This window comes from Balaenoptera musculus, chromosome 3, assembly GCF_009873245.2.
Source record: "Balaenoptera musculus isolate JJ_BM4_2016_0621 chromosome 3, mBalMus1.pri.v3, whole genome shotgun sequence".
Classification (NCBI taxonomy): domain Eukaryota; kingdom Metazoa; phylum Chordata; class Mammalia; order Artiodactyla; family Balaenopteridae; genus Balaenoptera; species Balaenoptera musculus.
The window spans coordinates 117,657,749-117,676,966 of record NC_045787.1 but is presented as its reverse complement, the minus strand read 5'-3'; the positions used below and the strand labels follow the sequence as shown (position 1 = coordinate 117,676,966).

The 19,218-nt window shown below is 39.7% G+C and overlaps 1 protein-coding gene across 8 annotated transcripts in view; it reads right to left on the bottom strand.

The window, feature by feature from the left end:
* Positions 1 to 10,860: 10,860 nt before the first annotated feature.
* RNF14 (ring finger protein 14) overlaps positions 10,861 to 19,218 on the bottom strand; it is a 40,705-nt gene continuing 32,347 nt past the window's right edge. For all 8 annotated transcript variants that reach the window (XM_036845715.1, XM_036845718.1, XM_036845717.1 and 5 more), the window contains 3 exons: positions 15,339 to 15,511; positions 14,243 to 14,373; positions 10,861 to 12,305 (listed from right to left, as the gene is read on the bottom strand). In XM_036845715.1, the coding sequence (XP_036701610.1) occupies positions 12,248 to 12,305; positions 14,243 to 14,373; positions 15,339 to 15,511 (362 nt within the window). In that variant the 3' untranslated portion in view covers positions 10,861 to 12,247. The remainder of the gene's footprint in view (positions 12,306 to 14,242; positions 14,374 to 15,338; positions 15,512 to 19,218) is intronic.

Below are 19,218 nucleotides of genomic sequence, written 5' to 3'. Positions count from 1 at the left end.
CACTGTTCACATGTACAATACACTCCTGCCAGTAAGTTCTATCATTATGTGCACTGATTCTCAATTGAGAGGGAGTTAGGGGCTTATGTATATGGGACAAAACCTCTTTGGAGAGTCCTGAGAGCCCCTCTTGAGCAGGCCTGCCCCTTATTTGGGAATCACTGTTTTAGATTAAGGAACAAACACTCTCAATGTCTAAAATCAGTATAAGGAAGTGGTCCCTCTGGTCAGTAACAAGTGCCATGGGAAGGAAACTATCCCTTATTTTCTTTCCCCAGTTTTTACTGCTCTTTCAGTTGGCCTTTCCGAGAACTCAGAGGACTCCTTGAGGGAGGATTTGGGTGGGTAGGACTAAGAAGAAGGCTTTTGCTGATAAACTCAGAGCCTCAAGGGGCCCAGCCACATTAAACTCCCCTCCATCAGAGACCTTCCAGCACCAGGAGGAAGGCGGAAAAACCCTTTTCCCACCAGAGCCCTGTGTTTTGTTCCAAGGTCTCACTGTGGCACCTCTCATACATGCTCTTTCATAAGTCCACAAGGCCAGCAGATACTGTCAAGTTCAGCGTTGTGTTCAGTCAAGGTGATGGAGCCAGGGCAAGCAGCTTAGCTGAGTTAGAAACAACACACCAGTGACATGTTCTACATCCCTAAGAGCTGAGTGCCAAGAAGCATACCAACTGTTTCTAAAGTTGCCTAATGTCCTTTCCCCACTGAAAATACCCTGCCCTTCTAACCCTCCCAGGTTTGTGTGGCATGGTCTGATGTGCCCAGAACATCAGGAAATACAATGCTTTTGCTCCTTTATCCTTCACCCCTTGTTCACAAGCTGTCCACTGCTCTGCCTTCCTTTTACTCCTATGCCTTGATGGTTTGGATGCTGCCTCCTCCTCCCTATTTTTGTGCCTATTTGAAGCTGCTGCCGCCTCTATTTCTGGGAAAGATCTTTCAGAGCCTGGCTCAGGCCTCTCTTTAAGTGCTGTGTTTGGTACCAGCATTTCATCTTTAGCTTTTATACGTGATTGTGCTGTCATTCTGTTTTAAGCTAATGGATCAATGGACTTGTTTACAATATTTTCTATTAAATCCAGTATTTTCAAGTAAAATGTGTTGTTTGTGGACTTCCACCCCCAAAGGTCAGAAGCTGGTTTGGGTTGATATTTATATATTTTGAGAATAGCTAGCAAGCAAAGCTTCATACTCACTCCTCACAGCAGCTCGGCAGGAAGTCACAATCATAGCAACTGTTGATCTTCTTCAATCACCAGAGGGGAAAATAATCAAAATATTTCATAAAAATGAAGTGCCTGTGTGAAAAAATGGTAGGAATGAACAGATGAGCAATAAATTGTCCGATTCTGTCTCTACTTGGCATCCAAATGAAGATATGACTGTTAAATAGAATAAGGCAGATTTGTGACCAGGAGGGATATATCAACTGCAAGGTATGAAAACAGGTTTAAGTTTTTTTTTTTAGTTAAAAAAGTCAATATAATGGAACATCTTGGGTCAACATAACCAACTGAGGTACAAATAGAAGTTGAAAGAAGGGTTTACTTTTTTAAGAACTGTATTAAGATAATTTACATTCCCATAGAATTCACCTGTTTTAAATATAAATTCAATGATTTTTATTAAGTTTATGGAGTTGTACAATTCCTCACCACAATCCCTCTCTGTCATCCCCCAAAAAGCTCCCTACTCCTACCCCAGCCCAGGTGACCACTCATCTACTTTGTCTCTATAGATTTACCTTTGCTGGACATTTCATATATAAATGGAATCATACAGCAGACATCTTTTGGATCTGGCTTCTTTCACTAAGCATAATGTTTTTGAGGTTTACCCATATGACATGTAGCAAGCAGTCCATTCCGTCTTATTGCTGAAGAATATTCCATTGTATGGATATACCACATTTTGTTTATCCAGTAAAGAAGGGATTACATTTTAAGTACATATGTTAATAGGAAAAAAATCATATTAGAATGAAATGAGAAAGGATTTAGTGATGACAGCTAAACTGGAGATGTCGTATGAACTCAGGACCTTAAAAAGATCTGTCATGGGAAAAGAATCTTAAAAAGAGTGGCTATATGTATATAACTGATTCACTTCACTGTACAGCAGAAAGTAACAACATTAAATCACCTATACGCCAATAAAAATTAAAATAATAATAATGATTTAAAAAAAAAAAAAAAAGATCTGTCTTTCCCAGGCCAGTTTCCCTGGTGGCCCAACAGCCGTGTCGTCCTGCTACAACCAGCTCTTATGCAGATCAAGTGGGATGTATACTCCTGGGCCAGACTGGGCCTCTGATACCACTCAGGTCTTGGAGAGGAGAAATTATATGTTTTGGGGCAGGGATCACAGTGGGCCTGGAATATCTTGTTCCCAGAAAACAAGGATGCTTTAAAAAATGTCCGAGGTAGTACTGAGAGGACAAAGCAGCCCGTTTAATGAGACTCCTATTGGCCAGGTTGTGACAGTTTGATCAATAAAGAAATATTAAATACAGCTAAGTGGAAGAAGACATGCAGATGGCCAAAAAAGCACATGTAAAGATGCTCACCACCACTAATTATCAGAGAAATGCAAATCAAAACTACAATATCACCTCACACCAGTCAGAATGGTCATCATCAAAAAGTCTACAAGCAGGACTTCCCTGGTGGCGCAGTGGTTAAGAATCTGCCTGCCAATGCAGGGGACACAGGTTCAAGCTCTGGTCCGGGAAGATCCCACATGCCATGGAGCAACTAAGCCCATGCGCCACAACTACTGAGCCTGAGCTCTAGAGCCTGCGAGCCACAACTACTGAGCCCACGAGCCACAACTACTGAAGCCCGTGCCCCTAGAGCCCGTGCTCTGCAACAAGAGAAGCCACCGCAATGAGAAGCCCGCGCACTACACGAAGAGTAGCCCCCGCTCGCCGCGACTAGAGAAAGCCCGCGCGCAGCAACGAAGACCCAACGCAGCCAAAAATAAAATTAATTTAAAAAAAAAAAAGTACAAACAATAAATGCTGGAGATGGTGTGGAGAAAAGAGAACCCTCCTACACTGTTGGTGGGAATGTCAATTGGTACAACCACTATAAAGAACAGTATGGAGGTTCCTTAAACTAAAAATAGAACTACCATATGATCCAGCAGTCCCACTCCTGGGCATAATATCTGGAGAAAACCATAATTTGAAAAGATACATGCTCCCCAGTGTTCATTGCGGCACTGTTTACAATGGCCAAGACATGGAAGCAACCTAAATGTCCGTCGATAGGAATGGATAAAGAAGATGTGTTACATATATACAATGGAATATTACTCAGCCATAAAAAAGAACAAAATAATGCCATTTTGCAGCAACATGGATGGACCTAGAGATTATCATACTAAGTGAAGTAAGTCAGATAGAGAAAGACAAATATCAGGATATCACTCATATGTGGAATCTAATTTTAAAAAATGATATAAATGAACTTATTTACAAAACAGAAACAGACTCACAGATTTCAAAACCAAACATGATTATCAAAGGAGAAATGTTGGGGGGAGGGATAAATTAGGAGCTTGGGATTAACATACGCACACTACTATATATAAAATAGATAACTAACAAGGACCTACTATATAGCACAGGGAACTCTACTCAATATTCTATAATAACCTATATGGGAAAAGAATCTGAAGAACAACGAATATATGTATATGTATTGATATAACTGAGTCACTTCGCTACACACCTGAAACTAACACAACATTGTAAATAAATCAACTATACTCCAACAAAATTTTTTAAAAATAAATAAATACAGCTAAGTGGAACAAGTTGAATCTATCCGTAAAACCCCAAGTGTGACACTCAAAAAGGAAATGGTAATATTAAGTATACATGGAGTTGTATTTCAGGAAGGGTGGATGGAATGTGCTTAAATTTTCATTACATTTAGTAAAAACAAGCAGCATGTTGACATAAGTGGGTGTCACCTCTCCTATTAAATACGTCTGTTTATAAAGAACAGACGGATACAAGAGTCTAGCCCACTATCTACCCGCCCCTATCTATGGCTTACTCCCTTACTTCCTCAGGTCTTTGCTCAAATGTCATCTATCAGAGAGATCTTCCCTGACCCTCCGATATAAAATAGCAATCCTGATTCTCTATCCCTCTCTGGGATAGTTTCTGATGCCTCCTTCCTGGGAACTAAAATCCTTACTGTGATGAGATGCTAGTGAAGCATGCATAAGTTTCCAGTAAGACATATTGTGATAGAATCCTGGGTTATGAAATAATGGGTAAATAAAACAACATAGTAATTTGGATCTCAAGGGTGCCCTTAACACAAACTATTTTCCCCTAGTCCATTCGGTCTACTTAGAGAGCCCTAATTCATAATGTCTCAAGACTCTAATCCCTTTTCCTCCAGTTCTTCTCTGAGCTGATGACCTTGAAAATAGAAGCAATCAGGAAAGAACTTCCACAAGTTCCCACCATCACACACACCCGCCTGCCAGCCCTGCCCTCACTGTTTGCCCTCTTCCTGTCACTTGTTCCTTGGCCAGTCCCTCTGTGCACTAGATCCCATCTTCTCTTCCCTTCTTGAGGGCATTGCTCCAGCAAGACTCTCCTCTCGCACCTACAGCATCAAACTCCTTCTTTCCTGGATCACCCCTAACAGAATACAAAACAAGCTTTAAAAACAAAACTCTTTACCCTGTTTGTCCCCTCCTATCATAGCTTCATTCTCTGATACCCTTTTCAATAAGCAAAATTTCTGGAATTACCTATACTCCGGCTCCAATCTCTCTCCCCCAGTTCTCTCTCTTTATTCTGGTATTCCCATTATGCACGTTACACACCTTTTGCAAGTCTCACAGTTCTTAGATATTCTGTACCTATTTTTCTTTCATTCCTTTTTCTCTTTAAATTTCAGTTTGGGACATTTCAAGATATTGACATATCTTCAAGTGCAAGATTCTTTTCTCAGCTGTGTTCAGTCTACTGATGAGCCCATCAAAAGCATTCATTTCTGTTACAATGTTTTTATTTCTAGCATTTCTTTCCATTCTTAGAGTTTCTTTTGCTTACTCATCTGTTCTTGCATGTTGTCCACTTTTTCTGAGACCTTAGCATATTAATCTGGGTTATTTTAAATTCCCATTCTGATAACTCGAAAATCTCTGCCATGTCTGAGTTCGGTTCTGATGCTTGCTTTATCTCCTCAGATTATTTTTTTCCGCCTCTTAGCATCCTTGTAATTTTTTATTGAAAGTTGGACACGAGGTACTGGGTAATAGGAACTGAGATAAATAGGCCATTAATGTGAGGTTTTATGTTTATCTGGCTAGCAGCTAGGCTGTGTTTTAATGTCTCCTGTAGGTGTCAGAGGCTTCAATTTTCTTCAGTGTCTTTTGTTTTTGTCTCCCCTGTTGTCTTTGGGTTTCCCTAGAAACTCCTTCTTAAAATAGAGGCTGTGTCTTGCAACTCTTTCAAGAGCTGTAATCCACTGTTATAATACTGGAGCCCTATAGATGGTATAGTATTAGGGAGAAGCATTCTATAATCTTATGGTTGAATCTGCTTTATTTTACTGGGCTAGAATCTCTGGGCTGAGACCTACAGAAGTTCCTTAGCCTTTTTTTTCTCCCCACTTATGTGAGCAAGGAAGGCTAGAGAGGGCTCAAACCATCCAAATGCCCTTCCCCTAGATCACAGAAGACTCCAGCAAAGTAATTTTCCTTGAGGGCAGGCTTCTGCCCTGGAAGCAAAGCTCTGGATATATTTCCAAATGGTTACTCCTCTCACCCCCCAACCCCCGACTGCCCCTACCCCCCCAACCCCACCCCCCCACCGCCCCCACACCCCCCAGCCACCCGGTTCCCCCAACAAGAGGGGATTCCTCTGCCATCTTCACAGTGGGAACATGATCGAGCTCCTGGAGGTAAAACCCACAGAAGCATGGGGGCCCCCTCAGGAAAGCTCCCAGGAGTTGTTGTTCTTGTTTTAAGTTGTAATAATTTATTTGATACTTGTTACAAATTGCTCCCCAGAGTTTTAAACTCTCAAATGAATCCACACTCAGCCCCCTAGCAGTTCATTTAAATCCTAATTATTGCCTCAAGCAACTTCGACTTTGGGTGAGCTAATCTGTATTTTCTGCATTTTTCGGTCTTTATATATAGTTTTTGTGGAAGTTTGCCCTGTGACCTCAGTTCTCTGATGGATCGAAGAAAAGCTGATTTTCAGTTTGTTCAGCTTTTTTTTATTGTGAAGATACCCCGTTATTTCTCAAAGACACCCCAGATTTTCACCTCCCCTCCAGGGAAACAGCACTCATCAAGGCCACCAATGACCTCTACATTGATTGCCAAGTCAGTTCTTAGAGCGCATATTACTTGATCCATTTGCAGTACCTGACAAAGCCGACCCCTCCTTCCTTCAAATTTGACATGGCTTTCCAGGACATCGCACTGTGCTGGTTTTCTTACCTTACTGGCCACTCTCAGTCTCCTTTGCTGGTTCCTCCTCATCACCCTGAATTCTTAGCATTTGCAGTGTCCCAAGACTCAGTCTTTGGACCTCTTCTCTTAAAACTCACTCTCTTGGTAATTTCATCCAGTCTCATGGCTTTAAATACAATCTATACATTGACTCCCATATTTATATCTCCAGCCTGAATCTCTCCCTTGAACCCTGGACTAGAATATCCAACTGCCTACCGAACATCTCCACTGAAATAACAATCAGACATCTCAAACTCATCTGTCCACAACTCAAGTCCTGATCTTCACTGGCAAACCTCTGCTACCTATAGGTTTCTCCATCTCAGCTATTCAAAAAGACCTAGAAATCAACTCTGATGCCTCACCTTCTCACATTGTATATCCAATCTATCAGCAAATCCTATTAGTTTTACGTTCAAGGAAGTACAGAATCTGAACATTTGTCAAGATTCCAAGTGCTGGTACACTTGTCCAAGCCTTCTGTACTTCTCACCTGAGTCACTGCAGTAGTCTCCTAACTGGTCTGTTTCTGTCCTTGCTCACCCTGCTCCCCTAAAACGTAAGTCAGACCCTATCACACTTTGCTCAAAGTCCTCCAAAGGCTCCCATCGCAGAGTAGAAGCCAAAGTTCACCCAAGGCCCTATGCAGTCTGTAGCACCACCCACTCCCATCCCACCTCTTAAAATTCTCCCTTCCTCAGTCTGCTTAAGTCCTTACTGGCTACCACACTGTTCCTGGAGCCCTCTATCATGCTCCTATCCCAAGGGCCTTCGCCCCTGTTCCCTCTGCCTCGACTCTCTTCTCACAGGTGCCCACAAGGTTCACTCCCACACTGCCAAGGCTTTGTTCAAGTGCTATGTTGATGAACTCCTCTCCACTCTTTAAGATTCCAACATCACTCGGCTTCCCTTAACACCCTATTCCTTCTCCCAACTTCTCTCTGTGGTGCTTATTTTCTGATAAACCATATGATTTGCTTAGCGTCTGTCTCCTTCCGCCAGAATTTAAATTCTACAAGGGCAGGGAGATTTATACCTGCTTTAATCACTGTTACATTCTCAGCACCTAGAAAAATAGTAAGGCCCATTGTGAGGTGTTCAATAAATATTCGTTAAATGAGTGAATGAATACTAGAAAACACAATAGGTTACAAGAAGTGGAACGGGATTGAAAATAAGATACACAATCACCTTTTAAATTTATATGCATTAAGGTTATATTAATATTAGTTTAGTTTGTTGATTCAATGAAAAAAATAAAAAAGAGCCAAGGAAAAGAAATACTGTGCTGACTTTATACTTACCAACTTTGGCATCAGAATCTCACTAAATTTTCAATGTGTACAATATTCTCCAAAGCAACCCCTGGCTCTGAGAAATATGGGACTACTTGGAGTGGTAAATCTTTGGACTACCTGAATAATTGTGCAAAGACTAGACTATGAGTGCTGAAAGTTGATATTACCATAAACAGCTTTCTGACCACAAACTCTCAACCTGTTCTGCAGGCCGATGTTTTTTTTAGTGAGCCAAAGTTCAGGGAACAGACTATTTGGCTACTCTTACCAGTAAGAGAGGGCACCACAGTTGTTACAATTCCTTGGTCTTACTTAGCAGCTTCAGCTGTAACTTAATTTCTTTACTTCAGTGGTGGCAGGCAAGTGCTACTATCAGGAGTGACACTTTAATGTCACATCACAGTTGGATGTCAACTATGGTTCAAACAGTTTTAAGTGGCCTTACAGTTTTTGGTAATACTGCTATTCCTGCCTTGCTTGTCTCATTAGATGCTATTCTACCTACCAAGGTGTGTAACAGACTATAATGAAACACAGTGAGGAAAATTAAAATCCCAGAAATACACCTGCTTCTATAACAAAGTACTACTCCTGTCATAAGCAGTTACTGCATTTATAACATGGGAACTGTTGCCACCTGCTGGTGCTGCTTATGATAAAATTAATACTTGGTGGGCTCTCCAAAATTCCAGTCAAAATTTTAAAATTCCCTTCTAAAGCAGGCAACCACATGAATGGCTTTATGATTATCATATTTGATTAACTCTAATCTTTTTCTCTGAACTAAAAAGTAGTAAGTATATTAATGAAATTCTAATGTAAACGAGAACCCTCTACTACTAAAAAATGACTTCGCTGACAATGCTATAGGTCTGGGAATACGGCTGCCAAGTATTTTCTGCCTTACCCATCTCCTCAACAGGAAGGGATGTAGCCACTAGATGCTCACTCGTTGGATTCAGTATTTAGCTGAGGTGGCAGGCTAATCCTCTCACACTAGTGCAGAGCCTCCGTGAGTCCAGATGACCCACAAGTCTGATCAACTTGTCCAGTGTTTAATGATTTCCTCATGAAGCTGAGCAGAAAAATGACCATAACAGGCACACAGCCTAAAACTCCAGAGACAGCCAGTGTTCTCAAAAAAAAACTGATTCAAAGCTACAAAAAGACCTCAATCAAAAAAGAATTTCAGGGACTTCCCTGGTGGTACAGTGGTTAAGAATCCAACTGCCAATGCAGGGGACACGGGTTCGAGCCCTGGTGCAGGAAGATCTCACATGCCACGTAGCAGCTAAGCCCGTGCGCCACAACTACTGAGCCTGCACTCTAGAGCCCGCAAGTCACAACTACTGAGCCCACGTGCCACAACTACTGAAGCCTGCGTGCCTAGAGCCTGTGCTCCACAACAAGAGAAGCCACCGCAATGAGAAGCCCACGCACCGCAACGAAGAGTAGCCCCCGCTCGCCACAACTAGAGAAAGCCCACGCGCAGCAACGAAGACCCAACGCAGCCAAAAATAAATAAATAAATAAATCACTTAAAAAAAAAATTCAAAGGAAATTATCAGCAATTCATAGAATGAAATTTCAAATTTCCAAAAATTATACTCATTAGTAATTAATGTGTGCAAAAAATTTTTTAATTGTGTGCCATTTTGCCCTATCAGATTGGCAAAAATAAGTTAATTTTAAAATAAAACAATAATCTTAAATGCTGGGGAAAAAAAAAGGCCTTCGTGAAATGAAGCTAGATACACAAAACTCTTTGTTCTCTCATATACTTTCTTGATATACCAACATTCCACAAACCTATTTATTTCACAGGTCATATGAGGGGTTACCTCAATCTTCCATTTTACTCAGAGACAGAAGTACTCTACCCAAAACTATACCATCTTAAAATTAGCTCGTGACTCATGCCTCAAAACTAAGCCCTACTGTCTTTGTGAAAATTAAGGGGTGAAGATTTTGTACCTAAGGAAGAAACACTCAGTTAAACAAACAAATCTTTGAGACTAACGACCTGTTGTGTTATTTATTTGTTTAATTTATTTATTTTTGGCTACGTTGGGTCTTCGTTGCTGCACGCAGGCTTTCTCTAGTTGCGGCGAGCGGGGGCTACTCCTTGTTGCGGTGCGCGGGCTTCTCATTGCGGTGGCTTCTCTTGTTGCAGAGCATGGGCTCTAGGCGCACGGGCTTCAGTAGTTGTGGTGCGTGGGCTCAGTAGTTGTGGCTCGCGGGCTCTAGACTGCAGGCTCAGTAGTTGTGGCTCATGGGCTTAGTTGCTCCATGGCATGTGGGATCTTCCCGGACCAAGGCTCAAACCCATGTCCCCTGCATTGGCAGGCGGATTCTTAACCACTGCGCCACCAGGGAAGCCCACGTTGTTTTTTAAAATCATGGAGAAAAACCCTGCCATTTGTTTCACGAAACTAAGGCTTCTTTCCTACTTCCAATACGTCATCAACATAATGTACAACAGCCTAAAATAAAATAATCTCTAGCAACATCAACTAGCCCATGAACTAAAGAGCTTCTGAGTGGCTAGTAGTGAAAGATGAATTGAACTCCTATCCAGTCACTGAGAAGAAGCACTCTTCTCAAGTATGTACTGTATAATTAGTTGTTTTAATTTCCATTTCTTATCTTCAACTTATTCTTTAAGTTAACTTTTGTTCTTATATTAAATGTGCTGAATCGAAGTCCATGTAGTTCAAACAAAATATGGGTCCTAAAATCTAAGTTCAGTCACAAGCGGAGGCGCTGTACTATGACTTTCTTCTGCTCATTTTAAGAATATGTGTTATACCATATAGTTTTTAAATGTGATCAGTTGCCTTGGTGACAGAACACAGAGCAGCAACTCTGCTTTAATTATAAGACAATTTTTAAATAATTTTTATTTTTAAGATTAAGCATCCTCATTGACAATCCAGAAACAGTCCGTGCTCTTTGGATACACACACTTAAAATGGTTAAAAGTGATTCCCCGATTTTCAATGACAAGGCATGAAAAAAGAACATGTTCACAGCTGCAGCTGAATTCCTCTGTCCTTTTTTTCCAAAAATCTTATTTTGCTACCAAGCCACTCACCAAACCACAAGAAAAGACAATTTTTCAAAAAGCCAGCAAAACCCAGAAACAAGGATCTAGGTCATCCAAAATTATCCCCTGAAACAGTGCTGTTGCAAAAAAAAAAAAAAAAAGGATAGGAAGACAAATTTCCATAGCTCATTAGAGAAGCCCTTTAAAAAGAATTCAGAAAGTTAGGACTGGAACTATGGTGGTGCAGTGTTCAAAACGCAGATAATTAAAGTTCAGCTTGTTCGGCTTGGGAACATATTAGGCTTTCTCCTATCCCAGCAGAGGAAATAGAATATGAGCTGCTGGAGCTAATATTAAAATTGTCCTTACCAATGAAAAGCAGGGCAAGAGTCAACAGAAAGAATGCAGAACAGAAGACAAGTCATGCTGAATCTAGGCTCTACTGCCTAGAAGGAACAGGAAAGTTGAATAGGGCTGAAATTCTTCTGAGCCAGTATCAATAAATTCTAGACTGGGCTCAAAACCAGTGGACTATAGACCACTAATAAATATATCAGGTGACCCACAGTGTTTGTGGTATCAAAAAATATTTTTTAAATTATCTATAAATTTCTATTCTGAAAATCAGATCAAAATGACACTGGGCCATCCAATCAGCTAGAGTAAAGGGCTTCCTCCAAAGAAAATTAATTTAGCAGAAATTCTAGACTTGGCTCAAAAACAGTGGACTATAGACCACTAATAAATATAGCAGGTGACCCACAGTGTTTGTGGTATCAAAAAATATTTTAAAAATTATCTATAAATTTCTAACCTGAAAATCAGATCAAAATGACACTGGGCCATCCAATCAGTTATAGAGTAAAGGGCTTCCTCCAAAGAAAATTAATTTAGCAGAAATTCAGGTTGGAAAGAATGTAACATGGAGTGAATAACATCAGGCTCTCGGTACAATTTTAATAAGGCTTCTACCCACCTCAGCTGTAAGCAGTACTACTGAGGGAGCTCCCACAGAATGTCTTAGAGGGATGCTTCTCAAGAGATAAAAAGGACTATAAGTTTAACTCTTGACCCCTCTCTCCTTACCTAAAGCTTGGAGAAGAAAATAAATATTTAATTTTTAACTACTCAAAGCTTTGGGCACATTGTAATACTAATATTTTCTAGTTTTCATTTTCGGAACCTTTGGCTTAGTATTTCCTCAATCATGTTGCAATGAAAAATGTCTGAATGTGCCTTAATCAGTAGTACCACATGAAAATATCAACCTTGTTCTCCCATATCTTCTACATAGGAAGAGGGAATCAATGGTACCCTAAATATCCTGCAAAGTTACTCTGTATACTTGACAAAAGATTAGGGCAAACCACTCCACTTCCATATCTTGAGCAGCAGAAGTTAACTAGTCTTCAACCTCATCTTCCCAAATATCTCCATTAACATCCACAGCATGGAACAACCTGGAAGCATAAAATAAGGTACATTTTAATACACCTGATAGAAACTGAATATAATTTCTTTCCTTTTCTCAAATATACTTTCTGCACTCTTCTGATAACATCTTTGTATATCTTTTCCTCTCCTTTAATCATTCCACTGGGGAGGGCTGAAATATGGGTCCCTTAAAGTTTATAGGAACAGCCCTTTTAAGGATCCAGACAACTCTCTAGGACCAAGCATAAACAACAATGGGAGACGGGCATCACAAAACTGACACTAAATGTGTACAATGTGTGGAATAAGCCAAGACTGGAAAATTCAGGCAGTCTGGAAGCTGAACTCCTTCAAAACACTATAACTTTATTACACGCTAATCACTCCATCCTCTCCATCTTCACTGTCCTTGCACTCTCCATCTATAGAATATTTTTCAGTTGCCAATTTGTTTTCCTCCCCTTATGTTACTTAAAATTTATGCAATTTTCAACACTATATTTCCAATGGTTCATGGGAAGAGCCTGTATCTTCAACTTATCTTACAGTTTCATAACACCAATGATTGATTGTAGGTACTCCACAGATGTCTATTAACAAAGATTATCAGCTGATGCTGAAATTGGAGCTGGTGGAGAACAAGATATTCACATTGTGCCAAGGAATCACCCCACAGATCACTTACTAATAACAAAAAGAGAAACCTTTCCTCTACAATGGAACAAATGATAGAACTGAGCATCATACTAACAGTGAGACAGCCTGACATTATGGATCTGATGTGGTACAACATGAAGTACGTCACCCCTTATTAAGTATTCTTGCCAAAAATGTTACTCTAAATCTAGTCAAACTCCAGTCTAGAGCTAACTTCCACTTTACAGGAAATAGAGAGGATAGAGAAACAAACTCAGAGGTACCATGGAGAAACAAAACTCCAAAAGGTAAGAGGTTATACAGGACAACAGCCTGGACTCTTCAAAAAGTCAATGTTCCCCTCAACACAAACAAACAAACAAAAAAAAGGTGGGCAAAACTTTTCTCCATTAAGAAACTAAAGAGACAGAACCAAATAAAGTGATTGAACTTGATTAGATCCTGGTATAATAAAACAGCTTCAAGAGATATTTTTAGGGATAGTTGATAAGTCTTAAATATTTTATTAGATGATAGTAAGCCATTGTTGTTAAATTTTTTGCGGTATTGTTGTTATGTAGAAGACTTTTCTTATCTTAGGAAAGACGTTGAAAGCATATAGAGGGACTTCCCTGGTGGCACAGCAGTTAAGAATCCACCTACTGATGCAGGGGACACGGGTTCGAGCCTTGATCCGGGAAGATCCCACATGCCACGGAGCAACTAAGCCTGTGTGCCACATCTACTGGGCCTGAGCTCTAGAGCCCGCGAGCCACAACAACTGAAGCATATGCGCCTAGAGCCCGTGCTCCGCAACAAGAGAAACCACCGTAATGAGGAGCCCGCGCACCGCAACCAAGAGTAGCCCCCGCTCGCCACAACTAGAGAAAGCCCGCGCGCAGCAACGAAGACCCAACGCAGCCAAAAATAAATAAATTAATTAATTAAAGAAAAAAAAAGCATATAGAGATGAAGCATCATATTTCCAACTTAGGGTCAAGTAGTTCAGCAATAAATTTAGAAAACAAATATGGCAAAATATTACCAATTGTTCATTTTCGTGGAAGGTATCCTATTAATCATAGTCCTATCCTTTCTGTATGTTTGAAAATTTTCATGAAAAAAATTGAGGAGGATAATAAATAAAAGAAAATCCCCAGATAGTATATTTTCATCATAAAACTCATTTTCAAGAAAATTCATACATGGGGGAAAATATATGAGAATTCTCTAAATAAGCAAAGTACTGAAGTAAAACTTTCTGGGCTTATGGTCCACAAACCAAGTACCCAAAACTGCTGAGACTAGGAGTTCTGTGTGTACGTACCGGTTAAAACATGGGGAAGCAGTATCAGTGAAATGTTTATAAGGGTTTGCTCTGGAGAGAGAACCCATGCAAATCCAGCAGAAATATTGCATACAGCCGGTACATGTCATCTTGTTACATCCATCTAATTTCTGGTGGGAAAGACAGAGAAAAATATCAAGGCTACAAAAGCAAAAGAGAAATGCACATGCCAAAATGATTTGGTACAACATTCTCCTTGTCTTCCCCCTTTTCTAATGCAGGGTGGAGATATACAGGTAACACACAATGATAACTATGAATGCCTAACTCTTTTGCATTACAAGTAAAATACAGAAAATACTTAGCAGGTGTTCCTACAATTAGATACTTAGCAAAACCTCTTTTGATAAACAGTAAATACAAACCAAACATGTATAAGTGAAACATATAGTTAGATTAATATTAAAATGTTTGGATTTAATATGTGGGATTTAAAACTTTTTACATAAACCTAAGTAAACATTTGGTACCAAGTCCCCCATTCTATAAGAGCTGAGGCATGTTAGAAGTGGTTAAATAGAAGGCCAGTTTCCTTAATGGAGTAACTGGGGCATCACTACCAGGGTCAGCTCAGATATGATGGATTGGAACAACAGAATCAAATGCAAAGACATATTTCAATTTTGAAACATATCAAGATTTTGTCAAGAAGCAGTAGATGTATCTATCTATCTTGACTCAGATGTCTCCATTTCATAAGCAGGCACTTGTAAACAGCTATTCATTCCAGGGTAAATAGTTCGGAGGAGAAGTCAGGCTTGATTCTTTTTAGTCACGTAGATGAGTTAAGAGTTGACTGTAGCTCGAGTATGGCCTCTTTATAACCCACTCAATTTTGAGGTGGATATAATGTGAGAACAACTGTCACCGTATGAAAGCACTTTGAAATGGGAAGTCTACATACATCTTAGGTCAATAACAATATTTAGTAGTAAATTTACATCTTCCAAGTTAAGAAAGTTAATAAATACCAAAATGTGTTTTCTTAATTAGTCACAAAATTAAAAGGCTTCCTGAGGCAATCGTAACATGCTTGCAATTAGGTTTGGCCTCCATGTCTGTCCCAAACCTTTACCTCGATGGGAGTCCCACAACATGGGCAGCTCTTTGAGTTCTTTTCTAGCCACTCCTTACTTTCCATCTCTTCCAGTGCCTTCTGAATCACCCTCTTACCATACCTCTGTTCCAAAAATCTTTTATTGGCCTCATCTGCTTGCAGGTACTCATTTCGTAAGTCCATTAATTTCTCTAGAAAGTGAAATGGAAAATTAACTTTTATACAACTTGTAATGCTGATTAAAAACCATTGAAATTGGCCATAACCTTTGACTACTCAATAATGCTATTCCTGGGATTTTATCATAAGGAATTAATCCAAAGTAAAGTTACATATAAAAATGGCAAACAAATTAAATGTCCAAGGGAATAATTACGTGTGGAACCACTTAAGACATAATATTTAGTTATTAAAACTTATAATTAGGATGGCTACAACTCAGTTAAAATACTCATTATGGAATTCAGAAAAAAGCATATTTAGGTTGTAACTAGGTAAAAATTACACATGCATGAAAGACAAAGAACAGACAGGAATCCTCCAAGTAAAAAAGCTGGACTTGTTAATGGTGACAGAATAACAGCTTATCTTTTTCCTTTGATTTTAACTTATTAATGTTGATATTTTTGTGCAACTAGCACAACTAGTAGTACAGTTTAAGACTGACTTATCTAAATGACACAAAGGTTGAAACAGATGCTGATTTTCTACTAAATCAGCATCATTCACCATTTGATAACAACAGGCCTACCAAATTAAACAAAAGCACCTAAGGGCAAAGACCAGCTGTTCAATTCTGTATATAAAAAGAAGCCAGTGAATAAAGTTTACCACCCACAGGAAATGAAAAGTCCCTCCTGTCAACTTTTCCCCTTAATACTCTTCAATCTGGTTTCTACTGCTTTATCACTTAATTCAAATGGAATGGGCAGCCATTCCCAAAGGCTTTAGTTGTAGACAAAGCTTTTGCTCACAATTCTATTACCTTAATTTTTCAACACAATTAATTAAAAACCTCTCTCAACAATGTTCTAGCTATTTTATTAATTTACTTTCCTCACATTATTTAGAGGTGGACATCTTCCCTCTAAATGCAGTGGACATCTTCAGGGGCGGAATTCTATCTGCACTTTTGCTTCACCTGTGAATCCTTTCTCTGTGTTGTTCATTCCCATGACTCCATCACTTCTACTTAGATGTAGCAGACGTGTAGTTTTTTATCCTGTCACTTTTATCTCCTCTACTAATTCAAAGCATTTTTATGTTCCTAGACATCTTAAGGACAAAAGTTACTGCTCTAATGTTCTCAAAATAATAAAATTATTAGTATTTCATATATTTTGTATGGTAATATGGAATATATAGATACAGAGACTGAGAAAGAGATTCCTAATTTTGCTGAAGCCCCTAAGCCTATCTTTGATTTCTTCCCCAAACACTGTGAAATACCTGAAATGTACTTCAGCCTCTCAGTGATAAGGATACAGAAGTTTAAAGTAAAGGCTAACATTATATTCTGGTGAGTTCTCCATCCCATCTGCCTATAACCACTACAAGACTCTGCAATAGGCAACTGGAAGTACTGTATTTACTCATTCTCCTCTCAGGGTCCTTTCTTAGAGATAATGACACTCTGCTAACAATTAATAACTATAGTAATACTGGCATTACTAGTTACCATTTTGTGGTTTAAGACTTAAATATAAAACATAACACCATAAAACCTCTAGAAGAGAACTCAGGCAAAACACTTCCTGACCAAGGCAATAGAAATAAAAGCAAAAATAAACAAATGTGACCTAACCTAACTTACAAGCTTCTGTACAGCAAAGGAAACCGTAAACAAAATGAAAAGACAACCTACAGGCTGGGAGAAAACATCTGCAAATGATGTAACCGACAAGGTCTTAATTTCCAAAATATACAAACAGCTCATACAACTCAACAAAAAACAAACAAACAACTCAATGGAAAAATGGGCAAAACAACTAAATAGACATTTCTCCAAAGAAGACATCCAGATAACCGAAAGACATATAAAAAGAGGCTCATCACTGCTAACTATTAAAGAAATGCAAATCAAAACTATGATGAGGTACCACTTCACACCAGTCAGAATGGCCATCATTAAAAAGTCTACAGGGGAGGACTTCCCTGGTGGCGCAGTGGTTAAGAATCAGCCTGGGGGCTTCCCTGGTGGCGCAGTGGTTGGGAGTCTGCCTGCCAGTGCAGGGGACATGGGTTCGAGCCCTGGTCTGGGAGGATCCCACATGCCGCGGAGTGGCTGAGCCCGTGAGCCACAACTACTGAGCCTGCGTGTCTGGCCTGTGCTCTGCAACAAGAGAGGCCGTGACAGTGAGAGGCCCGCGCACCGCGATGAAGAGTGGCCCCGCTTGCCACAAGTAGAGAAAGCCCTCGTGCAGCAGCGAAGACCCAACACAGCCAAAAAAAAAAAAAGAATCAGCCTGCCAATGCAGGGGACACAGGTTCAAGCCCTGGTCTGGGAAGATCCCACATGACACAGAGCAACTAAGCCCATGTGCCACAACTACTGAGCCTTCACTCTAGCGCCCGCGAGCCACAACTACTGAAGCCCACGCGCCCTAGAGCCCGTGCTCTGCAACAGGAGAAGCCACCGCAATGAGAAGCCCGTGCACCGCGACGAAGAGTAGCCCCCGCTCACCACAACTAGAGAAAGCCCGTGCGCAGCAACAAAGACCCAACACAGCCAAAAATAAATAAATTTATAAAAATAAAAATAAAAACTAAACTTTAAAAGAAAAAAAGAGTCTACAGGGGACTTCCCTGGCAGTCCAGTGGTTAGTTAAGGCTCCACGCTCCCAATGCAGGGGGCACGGGATCAATCCCTGGCCAGGGAACCAAGATCCCACATGTCACACATCAAGGCCAAAAAAAAAAAAACCAAAAAAACAAACAAGTCTACAAATAACCAATGCTGGAGGGGGTGTGGAGAAAAGGGAACCCTCCTACATTGTTGGTGGGAATGTAAATTGGTGTAGCCACTATGGAAATCTGTATGGAGATTCCTCAAAAAACTAAAAATAAGAGTTGCCATATGATCTAGCAATCCCACTCCTGGGCATGTATCCAGACAAAACTATAATTCAAAAAGATACCTATGTTCATAGCAGCACTATTTACAATAGCCAAGACATGGAAACAACCTAAATGTCCATCGCCAGAGGAATGGATAAAGAAGATGTGGTATGTATATAGATACAACAGAATATTAGTCAGCCATAAAAAAGAATGAAATAAGGCCATTTGCGGCAACATGGATGGACTTAGAGATTATCATACTAAGTGAACTAAGTCATAAAGACAAATACCATATAATATCACTTATATGTGGAATCTAAAATATGACACAAATGAACCTATCTACAAAACAAAAACAGACTCACAGACATACAAAACAGACTTGTGGTTGCCAAGGGGGAGGGGGGCTGGGGGAGGGATGGATTGGGAGGTTGGGGTTAGCAGATGCAAACTATTATATTTATATAGAATGGATAAACGACAAGGTCCTACTGTATAGCACAGGGAACTATATTCAATATCCTGTGATAAACCATAATGGAAAAGAATATAAAAAAGAATGTATATATATGTATAACTTAATCACTTTGCTGTACAGCAGAAATTAACACATTTTAAATCAACTATATTTCAATAATTTAAATAAATAAATAAATACACAAACGAAAAAAAAAATAGTTACCATTTTGCATTTTACATACATTAGCCCATTCTCAAACTATGGTTAAGTACCAGTTTTTTTCCCTCACTCTGTCAAGGACCAGTACTTTTGCAAAATATAATCAAATGAATTATTAGAAAAATGAGGGTAAAAAGACAAAAAATATAAGCCTAAATT